We start from the raw sequence: 13,632 nt of genomic DNA on the forward strand, positions 1-13,632 counted from the left end.
TATTTAATTACAATCAGTCGAGGGCAGCCATAGGCAATCTCCTTCGCTGACCGGGCATTTTGATTGGCTCATTGGAGTTTTCAGGACTAAGGATAACCGACCCGTAGGTTAAATGCCCGCTAATTATTATACTTCTTAAAAGTGTCTCCCCCCCTTCTCTCCCCTCCTCTCTCTGTACACTGTGCAGCCATTTTACCTTCCTCTTCATTGCGGGTATGAATTTCAGACAGTGCTCCCCCGCTTTCCCTGGCCCCCGCCTTTGCAGTGTGCGTGCATGTGTGTATGTGTGTGTGTGCGTGTGTGTGTGTGCGTGCGTGCGTGTGTGTGTGTGTGTGTGTGTATGCGGTCGATCGATCCAGCTCACGGTTTCTACGCGGACGGTCGATCCAGCTCGAGGTTTTCCAGGCGTGCCCTCGAGCTTGAAGGTCGAAGACACTCTTCTTAACTCATGGATTAGGCCGTCGCAGTGGGACAGCCCCTTAACAATGGCAACTAAGATCTACCTGTGTGTGCAGGGAGTGGATGAAAGTGTAGTTTGACCATAGAACTGGTGGGCATGGACTCAGTGGGCTGAAGTGCCTGTTTCCATTGTATATCTTTCAATATAATTACCAACAAAAGCACAAAACTGCAGATGCTGGAAATGTAAAAATAAAATCTAAAATTCTCAAACAGAGAATCTTCTCAACAGAAAATTGCAGCATCTTTGGACACAGTGAAAGAGTTAACTTTGCAAGTCGATGATCTTTCATCAGACTTGAAATGTTTAATCTGTTCCTCTATCCGTACACGCTGCCCTTCCTGCTGAGTATTTCAATTCATTTTTTTGTTTTATTTTAAGTTCAATAAGAATAAGTTATTTCTGTGTATCTGGTTTATGGTCAAAAAGAATTTCAGCTTTAGTTATTCTCTATAAACTGCATGAAATCAAAGCACAGAATATGTTTTTTTAAATAACGTGCTGGGTCAAGCGAGGGAATGAATGAGCAGGGAGTCTTAGTCCATTACTCCTTGCTGCCACAAGTGAAGGGGATTTGCAGGTTAAAAGTTTATAGCTGCTTAATTTTGGTACAGTGTTGAAAGTGTTTTGAATCAATACAAAGCCAGCATTTTACTCAATAATCAGAAGGATCAGCACCTGGATTACACAAGGAAGACAAGGAGCCGGTGCTAGGAACTTGATGCTTATGGGGAACTATGGATGATTTGAGGAGTGTTTGATTCTGGTCAGTAATAAAACTGTGGTGCAAAGCAGTCCTAATATGCCTGAGAATACAAACTAATTCTGCCACACACTATACTACCTGTGAAGGTATTCTCTTTCAGCTACTAAGGAGATTCAACATTTAAGAAACAAGATATTATTTTTGTCTTCCATGTTTGCAAAGTCGTTCCCACACAATGCTCAGAATAAGCAAATGCTGGGTTCTAATATCAGTGCTGTGAAATCTTCTCTTTGTAAGCCACTGGGAGCTACATGTTTCATTGTACGCCTTGAAAATGGCAGTAACTTCAATCATAATCTTATATCAATGTGTTGTCTCCTAGTTATAAACCATTTTAACTCCCTTTCTCATACTCATACTGTACTGGGCCTCCTCCATTGCTGGAGTGAGGCCACAAGCAAATCGGAAGAACAGCACCTCATGTTCCACGGGTAGTTTACAACCCAACAGTATGAAAACAGAATTCCGCAGCTTTAGGTAACACCCGGCCCCTTTTTACCCCCTTTATTCGCTGTGCACAACTTGGGTTTCTCACACTATCAGGTCCCACTTTCATATCCCCTCCCCACACACCAATATCCCTTCCTCTGGCTTCACATCTCCCATTCTCTCCTTATGACACCCTTTTGTCTCCTTTTCACCTCCAGCCTTTGTCAACCCGTCTGCCAATTAAAACTCCCCTTATCTGTATCCACTTATCATTTGTCAAGTCTTGTCCTGCCCCCAATTCCCAACTGTCTTTACCAGCTTTCTCCCCCCTCCTCCAATTAGTCTGAAGGGTCCCAACCCAAAACACCACCATTCCATGTCCTCAGAGATGCTGCCTGGCCCGCTGAGTTACTCCAGCCCTTTGTGGGGTTTTTTTTTCAATATCAAATGTGTTTTAAAAATAGAGATGAAATGGTGCAAAATCAACAAGCACCTTTTCATTCCACCATTAGAAAAATCTTCATAACTTGCAAGAAATAAACAGGATACTCCACCATGTTTCACTGGGAGTTATATTAATTCAATCTACATTTACACTGCCAGAATTTTTTCAAAAACCTTAAGAACTGCATTTAAGTGGTTTCTCCAGAGAAATCCAATTTGGGACATGTCTTCAGGTGTAGTTTCTTCCTGCCTCATCTGCATCTAATTTGCGTGCAACACAGCACCACAATTGTTGAAGGAGCCTAGGGTCGTTACACTAAAGCCACATCCTGTGGCTAAAGGTCAATTACAAGCACCAAGGGACATCATTCCCTTCAGAGCCTCATCAAAGACTTAGTTTCTACCTAGGAGCACGAGCACCTCTGTTCCTCCGCAGCGGGTTATTAATGCCCCAGTGGGATTTTCAAAACATCGGTGAATCTGAACATTTCGTGTGCGCTTACAAATCCTTGCATCATCACACGTTTCAAGGAAGGCTTAATTATGCCATTTGTTTTAAAGAAAAATTATCTGATGTTACAACACCCTGATGATGTAAAAGAGAATTACCAAAATATTTTAAAAGCAAATTTCTGAAATATTTTAAAACCAAATTGGTGAAACCAAATGCAGACTGGGTGCAGAAACAAAGAACTGCAGATGCTGGTTTACATAAAAAGGACACAAAGTGCTGAAGTAACTCAGCTGGTCAGGCAGCATATCTGGAGAACATGGATAGGGGGCATTTCAGGTCAAGCCTCTTCTTCAGTCTGAAGAAGGATTCTGACCCAAAATGTCACCCATCCATGATTTTCAGAGATACTGCCCAACACACTGAGTTACTCCAGAACTTTGTGTCCTTTAACAAATTGAGTGACTGCCTTCAAATTTCAACACTTGGCCAAATATAGTCCTCTCCATCAAGGGTAACGAATGTCCATTTTTAACACAGCAACTATTTAGTCCGTTGAAACAAAAATCTGCAGAAGCTGGAAATAGAGCCATAGAGTCATAGAGCGATATAGTGTGGAAACAGGCACTTCGGCCCAATTTGCCCATACCAGCCAACATGTCCCAGCTGCACTAGTCCCATCTGCCAGCATTTGGTCCATATCCCTCCAAGGATATCTGTGTATATTACAGAATCTTTTTTAATATAAAAATGAAAAATTCTGGAAACACTCAGCAAGTGAGGCAAAGGGCCTCCTCCATTGTCAGAGTGAGGCCAAATGCAAATTGGAGGAAGAGAACCTCATATTTAGCTTGGGCAGCTTACAACCCAGCGATATGAATATTAATTTCTCTAACTTCACTTAACCCTTGCACTTAGATTTTGAGTGTGAACTGATGTTCAATAAACTACCTGTTAAAGATGCAATGCTTAAGTCCAAGGATCCTTGCGCAAATAACATAGTTCCAAGTTGACATAATAACAAACCAGTTCCATGTTGAAAATATGAAGAGTATATTCTGATGGGGCATCTGGGGAAAATTAGCCACAAAATCCGATGTTCCAAAAGTGATGCCAATCCAAACTGAATTAGCAATCACCAAACTCATTTTTTGGCACATTAATGTACCAGTGTCAGCTCGATTCACAATGCAATGTATAATAAAGCTAAAGTCTGATCAATTCTTTGGCATGAAGAAATAACCAATGTAACCAAAGGTGGCACTTGCCCAGCCCAACGGATTAAGAGTAGCATATTACAGTCAAACTTTATCTCAGATAATGGATTATTATCAAATTGAAATGATGTGGACATGAGAAATTGAAGAATGGGTCCAGGAGAAGGCATTTAATTTAATTTAGGATTAGTCCAAGTCAACATTGATTTATGAAAGGGAAATCATGCTTGACTAATCTTCTGGAATTTTTTGAGGATGTGGCAAGTAAAATGGATGAAGGGGAGCCAGTGGATGTAGTGTATCTAGACTTTCAGAACGCCTTTGATAAGGTCCCGCTCGGTGTTGTGGCCGCAACTGTTTACTATATATATTAATGATTTGGAAGTAGGAACAACACTAGCAAGTTTGCAGATGACACAAAGCTGGGTGGCAGTGTGAACTGCAAAGAGGATGTTTGGAGGTTCACAGGGTGACCTGGACAGGTTGAGTGAGTGGGCAGATGCATGGCAGATGCAGTATAATATAGATAAATGTGAGGTTATCCACTTTGGTGGCAAAAACAAGGGGGCAGATTATTATCTCAATGGGGTAAGGGGGAGGTACAGCGAGACCTGGGTGTCCTTGTACAACGGTCACTGAAAGTTGGCGTGCAGGTACAGCAAGTAGTGAAGAAAGCTAATGGAATGTTGGCCTTCATAACAAGATGATTTCAGTATTGGAGTAGAGAGGTTCTTCTGCAGTTGTTTAGGGCTTTGGTAAGACCACATCTGGAGTATTGTGTACAGTTTTGGTCTACTAATTTGAGGAAGGACATCCTTGTGATTGAGGCAGTACAGTATAGGTTCACGAGATTGATCCCTGGGATGGCGGGACTGCCATATGAGGAAAGATTGAAAAGACTAGGCTTGTATTCACTGGAGTTTAGAAGGATGAGGGGGAATCTTATAGAATCATATAAAATTATAAAAGGACTGGACAAGCTAGATGCAGGAAAAATGTTCCCAATGTTGGGCGAGCCCAGAACCAGGGGCCACAGTCTTAGAATAAAGGGGAGGCTATTTAAGACTGAGGTGAGAAAAATATTTTTCACCCAGAGAGTTGCGAATTTATGTAATTCCTTGCCACAGAGGGCAGTGGAGGCCAAATCATTGGATGGTTTTAAGAGAGAGTTAGATAGAGCTCTAGGGGCTAATGAAATCAAGGGATATGGGGAGAAGACAGGCATGGGTTATTGATTGAAGACGATCAGTCATGATCACAATGAATGGCAGTGCTAGCTCGAAAGGTCGAATGGCCTCTTCGTGCACCTATTTTCTATGTTTCAATGTTCTATGTTTAGAGATATGGTGCAAAAATAAGCCATTCGGCCCATCAAACCCGTGCCGACCAGCGATCCCCTCACACTAACACTATCCTACACACACTAGCGACAATTTACAATTATAACAAGCCAATTAGCCTACAAACCTAAACGTCTTTGGAGCGTGGGGAGAAACCCCACGCAGGTCATGGGGAGAACGTACAAACTCTGTACAGATTGCACCCGAAGTCAGGATCGAACCCAGATGTCTGGCACTGCAAGGCAGCAACTCTACCGCTGTGCCACCGTGCCACCCTAGATTAAAGCCTGGTCATAGATTTGATTAGATTAGGACAGAGATTATATAAACACATACCTGTAGATTAGAGCTAGGTCATTAATTTGCTCAAAACTTCAATTTGCAAAATGTGTCAGAAATATGGGACTGGTTTCCATTGCAGCAGTAGAAACATAGAATTGCAGATGCTGTTTAATGCACAAAAGGACACACAGTGCTGGAGTAACTCAGCAGGTGGTCAGACAGAAGAAGGGTCCCAACCTGAAATGTCACCCATCCATATTCCCCAGAGATGTTGCCTGACTCGTTGAGTTACTTGAGCACTTTTGTGTCCTTTTTCCATTTCAACAAGCTGACTAAATTAATCACTTTAAGTCTGACATTAGTACATTTGGCAAGACTAAAGCATCAAAGAATATGGAGCCAAGGCAAATAGAGGAAGTTGGGATATAAATCATTCTGGTCTTGGTGAATGGAAAAATGGACAAGAGGTTGAATGACCTGCATTTGTTCATATGTTCTTGATCAAGGTACCTAATTTGCTGACTACTTGTGTGAGATACAAGGGAAGCTCTCCTAATTAATGGATCTACATCAAAACAAAGTTTTAATGTTCAAGAGAAATATGTAGGAATAAATATAATTAGTGATCAGTATTTTTCCAAGTGAGAAATAATTAGAATCTACCAATAAAAGGACTCGACATTTTCTGCTCCTGAGCAATTAGATGTGTACAATTTTAGAACAAATTTAAATCCCAATTGTGCGTAACTTAACGCGTTGAAATATTTTGATTTTGATTAAATAAATTTGGATTTTAAGGTATTTTGTTGTGATATCTACATGTTGATGGAAACTGCTGCAAGTCTTTATTCAATGTACTTTATATGTTAATGTACTTTAATATAATTTCTCCCTTTGCAGGCAAAATCAGCTGAGTTCAAACGACTCCAAAACCGAATCTTGAGGAATAAGTAACCTACTAAATATAACACTGAAGAAAACGAGAGAGGGAGAAGCTGATGGGAAAATAAAAAGAATAGCCTTCTGATGTATAGTTCCTGCAGGGTGGCGAGTGTAGTTCCCATAGTGCGTTCGGCCGAATGCACTACTCTCTGCAGATCCTTCTTGTCCTGGGCAGAGCAGTTCCCAAACCAAATCATGATATTTCCGGACAAGATGCTTTCCACAGCCGCTGAGTAGAAGCACTGGAGGATCCTCAGAGACACTGAATTTCCTCAATTGCCTGAGGTGGTAAAGGCGCTGCCTTGCCTTACTCACGAGTGCTGCAGCGTGTGATGTACATGTCATATCCTCAGAGATGTGGACTCCCAGGTATTTAAAGCAGCTCACCCAATCCACAGTATCCCCATTTATCTTCAATCGTGTGTACGTCCTCGGATGATGTGCCCTCCTAAAGTCCACGATCAGCTCTTTAGTATTTTTGACATTCAAGAGGAGGCATCAGAGTGCCGGATCAGCCACCTCCTCCCGGTAGGCCCTCTCATCATTGTCTGAGATCAGGCCCACCACCACAGTGTCATCAGTAAACTTGATTATAGAGTTGGAGCTGAACCTGGCCACACAGTCATGTGTGTACAGGGAGTACAGTAGGGGGCTGAGGACGCAACCCTGGGGGGATCCTGTGCTCAGGGTGAGGGACTTTGATGTATTTCCCCCCATCTTGACTACCTGGGGCCTGGTGGTGAGAAAGTCCAGGACCCAGGCACACAGGGGGGTGTTGAGCCCTAACTCCAGTAGCTTCTCGGCCAGTCTGGTGGGGACTATCGTGTTGAAGGCTGAACTGAAGTCTATGAACAGCATCCTCACGTAGCCCCCCTTCTGGCTGTCAAGATGAGAGAGAGCAGTGTGCAGAACCTGGGAGACCGCATCATCCGTGGATCTGTTCAGACGGTATGTGAATTGTAGCGGGTCCATGTTGCGAGGGAGGAAGGCGCGGACGTGTTTCTTGACCAGCCTCTCAAAGCATTTTATGACTACCGAGGTGAGGGCCACCGGACGGTAGTCATTCAGACAAGCTGGGGAGGCATTTTTAGGTACCGGTACAATGATGGATCTTTTGAAGCAGGCAGGGACCTCGGACTTGGCCAGGGAGAAGTTGAATATTGTAGTGTGCACCGGAGCTAGCTGTGTAGCACTGGACTTAAGTACTCGCCCCAAGATGCCATCTGGGCCTGCAGCTTTCCTCGTGTTCACTCGTGTCAGAGCCCTCCTCACGTCATGCTCAGCCAACGAGAATGTGTGCACATTCCTCCCTTCAGCTTCGATAGCCAGCACGCTGGCGGTATTGTCGTTAGTCGGCAGACCTGGGGTGATGTTGCCCGTCTCGAAACAAGCATAAAAGGAGTTCAGGTCAACAGCTAGGGAGGTGCCGGCACTTCCAGTTGATGGGGGGCTGCTCCGGTAGTTGGTTACAGTCCGTAGCCCCTGCCACAGGCATCTAGTGTCCTGCTGCTCCATCTGTGACTCCATCTTGGGTCTGTACCTCCTTTTTGCGTCCTTCACCGCCCTTGGCAGTCGGTAGAACACTACCTTGCAGACGTCCATGTGTCCGGATGCCAGGCCCGAGTTGTAGGCAGCGGTGCGAGCATTCAAGGCTGCACGAACGGACCTGTCTAACCAGGGTTTTTGATTCGGAAAGGTGCTTACCCTAACCATGGGGACGATGTTGTCGGTTATTGTTGCGAATTCACTGACGTCACTGGAACTTGCATGGAACATATTCCAGTCGACAATTGTCAGTGCATCTTGCAGCATGGCCTCTGACTGGTCGGACCACCGCTTTACGTCCCTCGTCACTGCCGCTTCCTGAGCTATCCACTCTTTATACTCCGGCAGCAGGAAAATGGCAGCGTGGTCAGATTTTCCTCAGGGAGGGAGTGAAACGGCCTTATAGCCCTTCCGGAACGGCGTATAGATAAATATGTCCAATACCACACACACACACGTGCATTAAAAATAGTTGCTGCTAACATATTTCAGTATCCCCACACGGCAGAGAAAGAGGAACATTCATGTTTCGGATAAAGGAGACGGTATGACAGGTAGTTAGTGTAATCCGGCCTTACAGTGTTTAAAAAATATCCGTGGTACTGATGTTGCATTTGTCATTTTGCTCTAGTTTGAAAAAGTGACCAAAACGGCATTGTTGTGATAGGCTAAATATATGTGACTGTGTTCAGCATCCATCATCCAGGCTGGTCTATGTAGCGTACACCTTTCCAAACCCCACAGTGACAGTGGAAGTGGGCCCGCGGAGAAATGTCGGGATTCAGAAAAGGAGAGAGAAAAAGAGGTGAAAAATGATGAAGTCACCAGGTTGTTGCAAGGTTAGCACAGCCTCTAATCGAGCGTTCTGGAGCCAGGCAGCTGCTGAGCCCAGCTGCTACTCCGAGCCTCCGCTGGGCTCTTGTCAGCAGGAGGAACGGGACTCAGGAAGCGAGTCGAAGACGAACTACTGCAGGGAATGTATCGCAGGCCAAGTGCACCGGGCTTGTTACAACAGACGCAGCCTCACCACACGTAAGGGCTTCTGCAGCTGAGCAGCCTGGTCAATAAGGTCAGCAATGCTGATCCCTCATTGTCCTCAATCTCCAAGCTGCTTTCAGATGGACCATGGGGAAAATAGACAATATAATTTATCAAAAGAAATGCGCTCGTATCAATCAGATGATGCAAATTGGTTGATGCTCGAAACACCCAAATCCAGTTTGTTTAGTTTATAGACACAGCATGCAAGCTGGCCCTTTGGCCCACCGGGTCCTTGCCGACCACCGATCATCCATACACTAGTTCTATCCTACACACTAGGAACAATTTACAGATGTCAATTAACCTACAAACGTGCACATCTTTGGAGTGTGTGAGGAAACCAGAGCACCCAAAGAAAACCCATAGGATCACAGAGACAACGTACAAACTCCATACAGACAGCGTATGTCGCCAGGAATGAACCTGGCTCTCTGGTGCTGTAAGGTAGCAACTCTACTGTGCTCCACTGTGCCGCTCAATCCTGTAAAAGTCGTTTGGTATTTTTCCTTTAATTGTTACATATGATGAATACATGTCCAAAAACGCAGCAGAATTCATCCGCAGATTCAGGCTCTGCAGGGACCATTCCTGCATGCTTTTTGTTTGTTGGTCCCATCTTCTCAGTCTCTCAACAGGGCACAAGGCACAGAGAGAAGCGCAAACAAACACACAATAGTTTGCAGAGATTAATGCAAAATGCAGAAGTAGTGAAGTATAACAGGTTAATTTGGCAAGTCTTAGATTACAGATTGTTCATCCCTTTTATATAGGCTTTGGGTAGAGGTGCAATGAGTAGGGGATGGGTGGTGTTTATGACTATTACAGATGGATTTCTGGATGGTGTAGAACGGATATCACATATTAAACTTCACTTACTATTTAAGAACAAAGTATTTTGTTTGTGACTAATTCATCCAAATGTTGAAGTTGGCTCAAGTTGGTCTGAAGGGCCTGTACCACTTACGCAATCTTTTCGGCGACTGCCAGCACCTATCATAGGTCGCCGAAAATGTTCAACATGTTGAAAATTCAGCGGTGACCAGAAAGACGCTACGACTCTTTGGGTGACTAGACCTCTCACGACCATACAGGCAGCATGTCGGGGGACATGTCGCCAGTGTGTCACCTGTATGGTCGTGAGAGGTCGCCAGGGGGTTGCCTGTATGGTCGTGAGAGGTCTTCTATAGTCACCCAAAGAGTCGTAGTGTCTTTCTGGTCACCGCTGAATTTTCAACATGTTCAACAAGAGTCGCTGACCTATGACGGGTGCCAGCAGTCGCCGAAAAGGACGCATAAGTGGGACAGGCCCTTAATTCACTAGATTTAAACAACACATTTCACATTGAGTCAGAAATTAAAGTGCTGGAGTAACTCAGCGGGCCTTCATACTGAAGAAGGGTCCTGATCTGAAATGTCACCTATCCGTGTCCTCCAGAGATGCTGCCTGACCTGCTGAGTTACTCCACATTTTGTATTTTAAGCGAGATTCTATCATCTACAGTTCCTTGACTCTACTGACCATCCCCCGTTAGCTGATTCATCATTGATTGCACCACAAACTCTAATGACTTGATATAAAAGGTATTTGACCAGGATGTGTATCCCATTTAAGCAACGTGTTCCAAATAAAGCCCAACTTGTGGAGGAGGAAATGAGCCAGCTGAATTTATCTCTTTTCCTGCCTTAATCTTATTGCACCCAGCACGAGCTGCATTGAACAATGCAACTCAACTCCCCCATTAGTAACACAAATGAAAGTCTGTGGTTGTACCACTCGAGAGGAAACAAGGCCAAAAATAAAATGCTCATTTATGATGCATGGTTATATTCTATATGATACATCAGCTATCGAGAAAAACTCCTTAACGATGGCTATTGTGTTGTGTCGTTATATTTAATAGCATCAGATATAATTATTAAATTTATTATTAGTCAAAGAGGAAAAACTGATCTATAAAATGTGTTTTATTTTCCAGCTGGAAGTGTATGGTTTCACAATTTGTGGACTTAATTTGAGGGCGGCACAGTGGTGCAGTTGGTAGGGCTCCTGACTCACTGCGTCAGAGATGCAGGTTTGATCGTGACCTCGCGTTCTGTCTGCATGGGGTTGCATGTCCTCCCTATGGCCTGCAAAGGTTTTCTCCGGGTGTTCCCGTTTCCTGTCAGGTCCCAAAGACGTGCATGTTTGTAGATTTCATTTTATTTTTATTTTTATTTGATTATTTATTTCGAACAGAATAAAAGAATAAAAAGCAAGTGTGAAACAGCATTCAAAAAACAAAACAAAAATATTTATAAAGTGTCATAAACAATATCTATAAATAAATGAAATCATATGTGTCCGAAAAGGAGCAGGAAGAAGCGAAAGCTTATTAATTCCCACCCCTTATTCAACTGCTTGTAATTATCTTATACAAATTTAGCAGCTATATGTACACCATATGTACACCAGCCACTATATGTACACCAAATTATTTACATTTGAACACTAATCAAATATTTACAAACCCATACAAATTAACTGGCCCCTGTAAAGTTGTCCCTAATGTGTAGAAAGTGGGTGAGAAAGCGGGGATAATATAGAACTAGTGTGAACGAGCGATCGATGGTCAACATGGAATCGGTGTATCCATGCAGTATCTGTGAACAAAAAAGTAAATGTTCTTTTTCCAGTGTTGGACTAAATTTCATCACAGAGGCCTTTTCAGAATTCCAGATACATCAACCTTTCCAAAAACTGTACATTAAATATATTAACCAGCTGCAGAAATACACCAGAAATATAATACAAAAACATCAAGCGCCCACTTCTTTCGCTGGTACTGGTGCCAACATGAAATCAAGTCCAGAAACCTGCAAGAGCACGTTTAGCACGTCCCAGTTAACATAATGTCAAGGGGTATAACTTAAAAATGTTCCTGCTCTTTCTTCGAAAAGACCTACAGCTAGGTTCTGATTAGCAGAGATTGAGGAATACAAAGGGGAGACTTCAAAAATGAGCCAAGATCCACATGGAGCAGCATAGTGGGATTTAACAGCGGTTTAGTCGGAAAGCTCTGTATAAACCAGAGTTCCATATGGGGCGAACCTGTTACACAGTTACACTGACAGGGGTCACGCAAGAAATGTTGTTTTAATAAGTAAATTGCATTTATTTAAACAATATTCAGAAAGATTCATCTGATCTAAAGGGAGACCGTTGGATAAATTCCATGAAGAAAAATAGCAGTAAAAATAAACTTACTCATCTGTAAAATGATCAGCACTGCACTACATGTCAGATGTTAGGCAGATTGAAAAGTTCACCCATAAGTTAGAAAAAGCCGTGGTGTATGTATTATTGCAGGTGGTAGATGTCAGGGACTTGGGTGCCAATGAAGAGAAAACATTAGGCAGCTAGGCAACTGAAGGTTCAGAATGTTAGAACCCAAGTGAGAGCTTGTTCAAAGTGCACAGCTCACTTAGGCTTGATGTACATTGAGCTTAGTTTAGAGATTCAGAGTGGAAACAGGTCCTTCGGCCCACTGAGTCCATGCCGACCAATGGTCACTTGTATACTAGTTCTATGTTATCCCAGTTTTGTATCCAACACACTAAGGGCAAATTACAGAGGCTCATTAACTTGTAAACCTGTACATCTTGGGGATGCAGGACGAAACCCATGCGGTCACAGGGAGAATGGACAAACTCCATATAGACAGCACCTGTAGTCAGGATTAAATCTGTCGCTGTAAGGCAAGCAACATAACCGCTGCACCATTGAGCCACACTTCTCATAAAACATAGAGCAGTACAGCATGGGAACAGACCCTCCAGCCCACAATTTTTGTGACGACATGATGCCATGTTAAACTAACGTCCTCTGCCTGCACTTGATCCATATCCCTCCATTCCCTATCTAAATCTGTCTTAAATGCAACCATCATATCTGCCCCCAAGACCACTCATTGTAGCATATCTGTATAAACAAAGAACTGCAGATGCTGTTTTACACCAAAGCAAGTGCTGGAGGAACTCAGAGGGTCAGGCAGCTTCTCTGGAGAAATAGGATGGATGAACGACCCCCATCCTTTTTCTACATGTGTGAAAATGTCAGCCATCCTTTTTCTCCAGAGATGCTGCCTGATCCGCTGAGTGACTCCAACACTTTGACATTCATATATTTTTCATAGGCTGTAACAGACCGATGTGCGGCACTTGAAGAAAACAGAACAAAAAAAAGAGCAGGTTACAAGCAAAAGCGCACGATTAACATCTTGTGGTGCATTGTCCCAAAACACAAACAGGCCATTCAAACCAAGGATAAACACACACCTGCTTTGTTAATGTTGACTAATGACTTTTCAAGTAATTAAACACAAAGAGAAAGCTCAGCTTTTATTGTGTATTTTCAAGGAAGCAATCCCAGGGCACACCTTCGTTCCCAGGCTTTACAAAAGGGAACAATGGATTTCTGGGAGTGATAAACAGAACAATCTGCCCAAGGAGTTGAGATGATAGCATTGATAATCGTAGCCTGAATTCAGGGATGAGATTACAACATTTTTGTGCATACAATACTTTTAATAATGTATTCACTTCGATTTCCAAGGCCAACGCTCATTCATTTACACATTATTTTTGCTAGGAGACACATTGAAGGTTGGAAGTGCCCATGCAGTTGGTGCATAATGGCTTATTCACTGAAGAATTAATGACCCTTGAACAAATTGTTG

The 13,632-nt window shown here is 43.2% G+C and overlaps 2 protein-coding genes across 6 annotated transcripts in view; both read right to left on the minus strand.

Moving 5' to 3' along the window:
* The window catches only part of wwox (WW domain containing oxidoreductase), a 977,325-nt gene that overhangs the window by 303,471 nt on the left and 660,222 nt on the right, over positions 1-13,632 (minus strand). The window contains exon 9 of one of the 5 annotated variants that reach the window (XM_055648845.1): positions 11,023-11,076. The exons of the other annotated variants lie outside the window; for them this stretch is intronic. Within the exon in view, the coding sequence (XP_055504820.1) occupies positions 11,038-11,076 (39 nt within the window). The 3' untranslated portion in view covers positions 11,023-11,037. Of the gene's footprint in view, positions 1-11,022; positions 11,077-13,632 lie in introns of those variants that run through there. 5 annotated transcript variants of the gene reach the window in all.
* LOC129705329 (uncharacterized) overlaps positions 1-13,632 on the minus strand; it is a 255,325-nt gene that overhangs the window by 96,923 nt on the left and 144,770 nt on the right. The gene's annotated exons all lie outside the window — the stretch shown is intronic.

This window comes from Leucoraja erinacea, chromosome 17 (assembly GCF_028641065.1).
Source record: "Leucoraja erinacea ecotype New England chromosome 17, Leri_hhj_1, whole genome shotgun sequence".
Classification (NCBI taxonomy): domain Eukaryota; kingdom Metazoa; phylum Chordata; class Chondrichthyes; order Rajiformes; family Rajidae; genus Leucoraja; species Leucoraja erinaceus.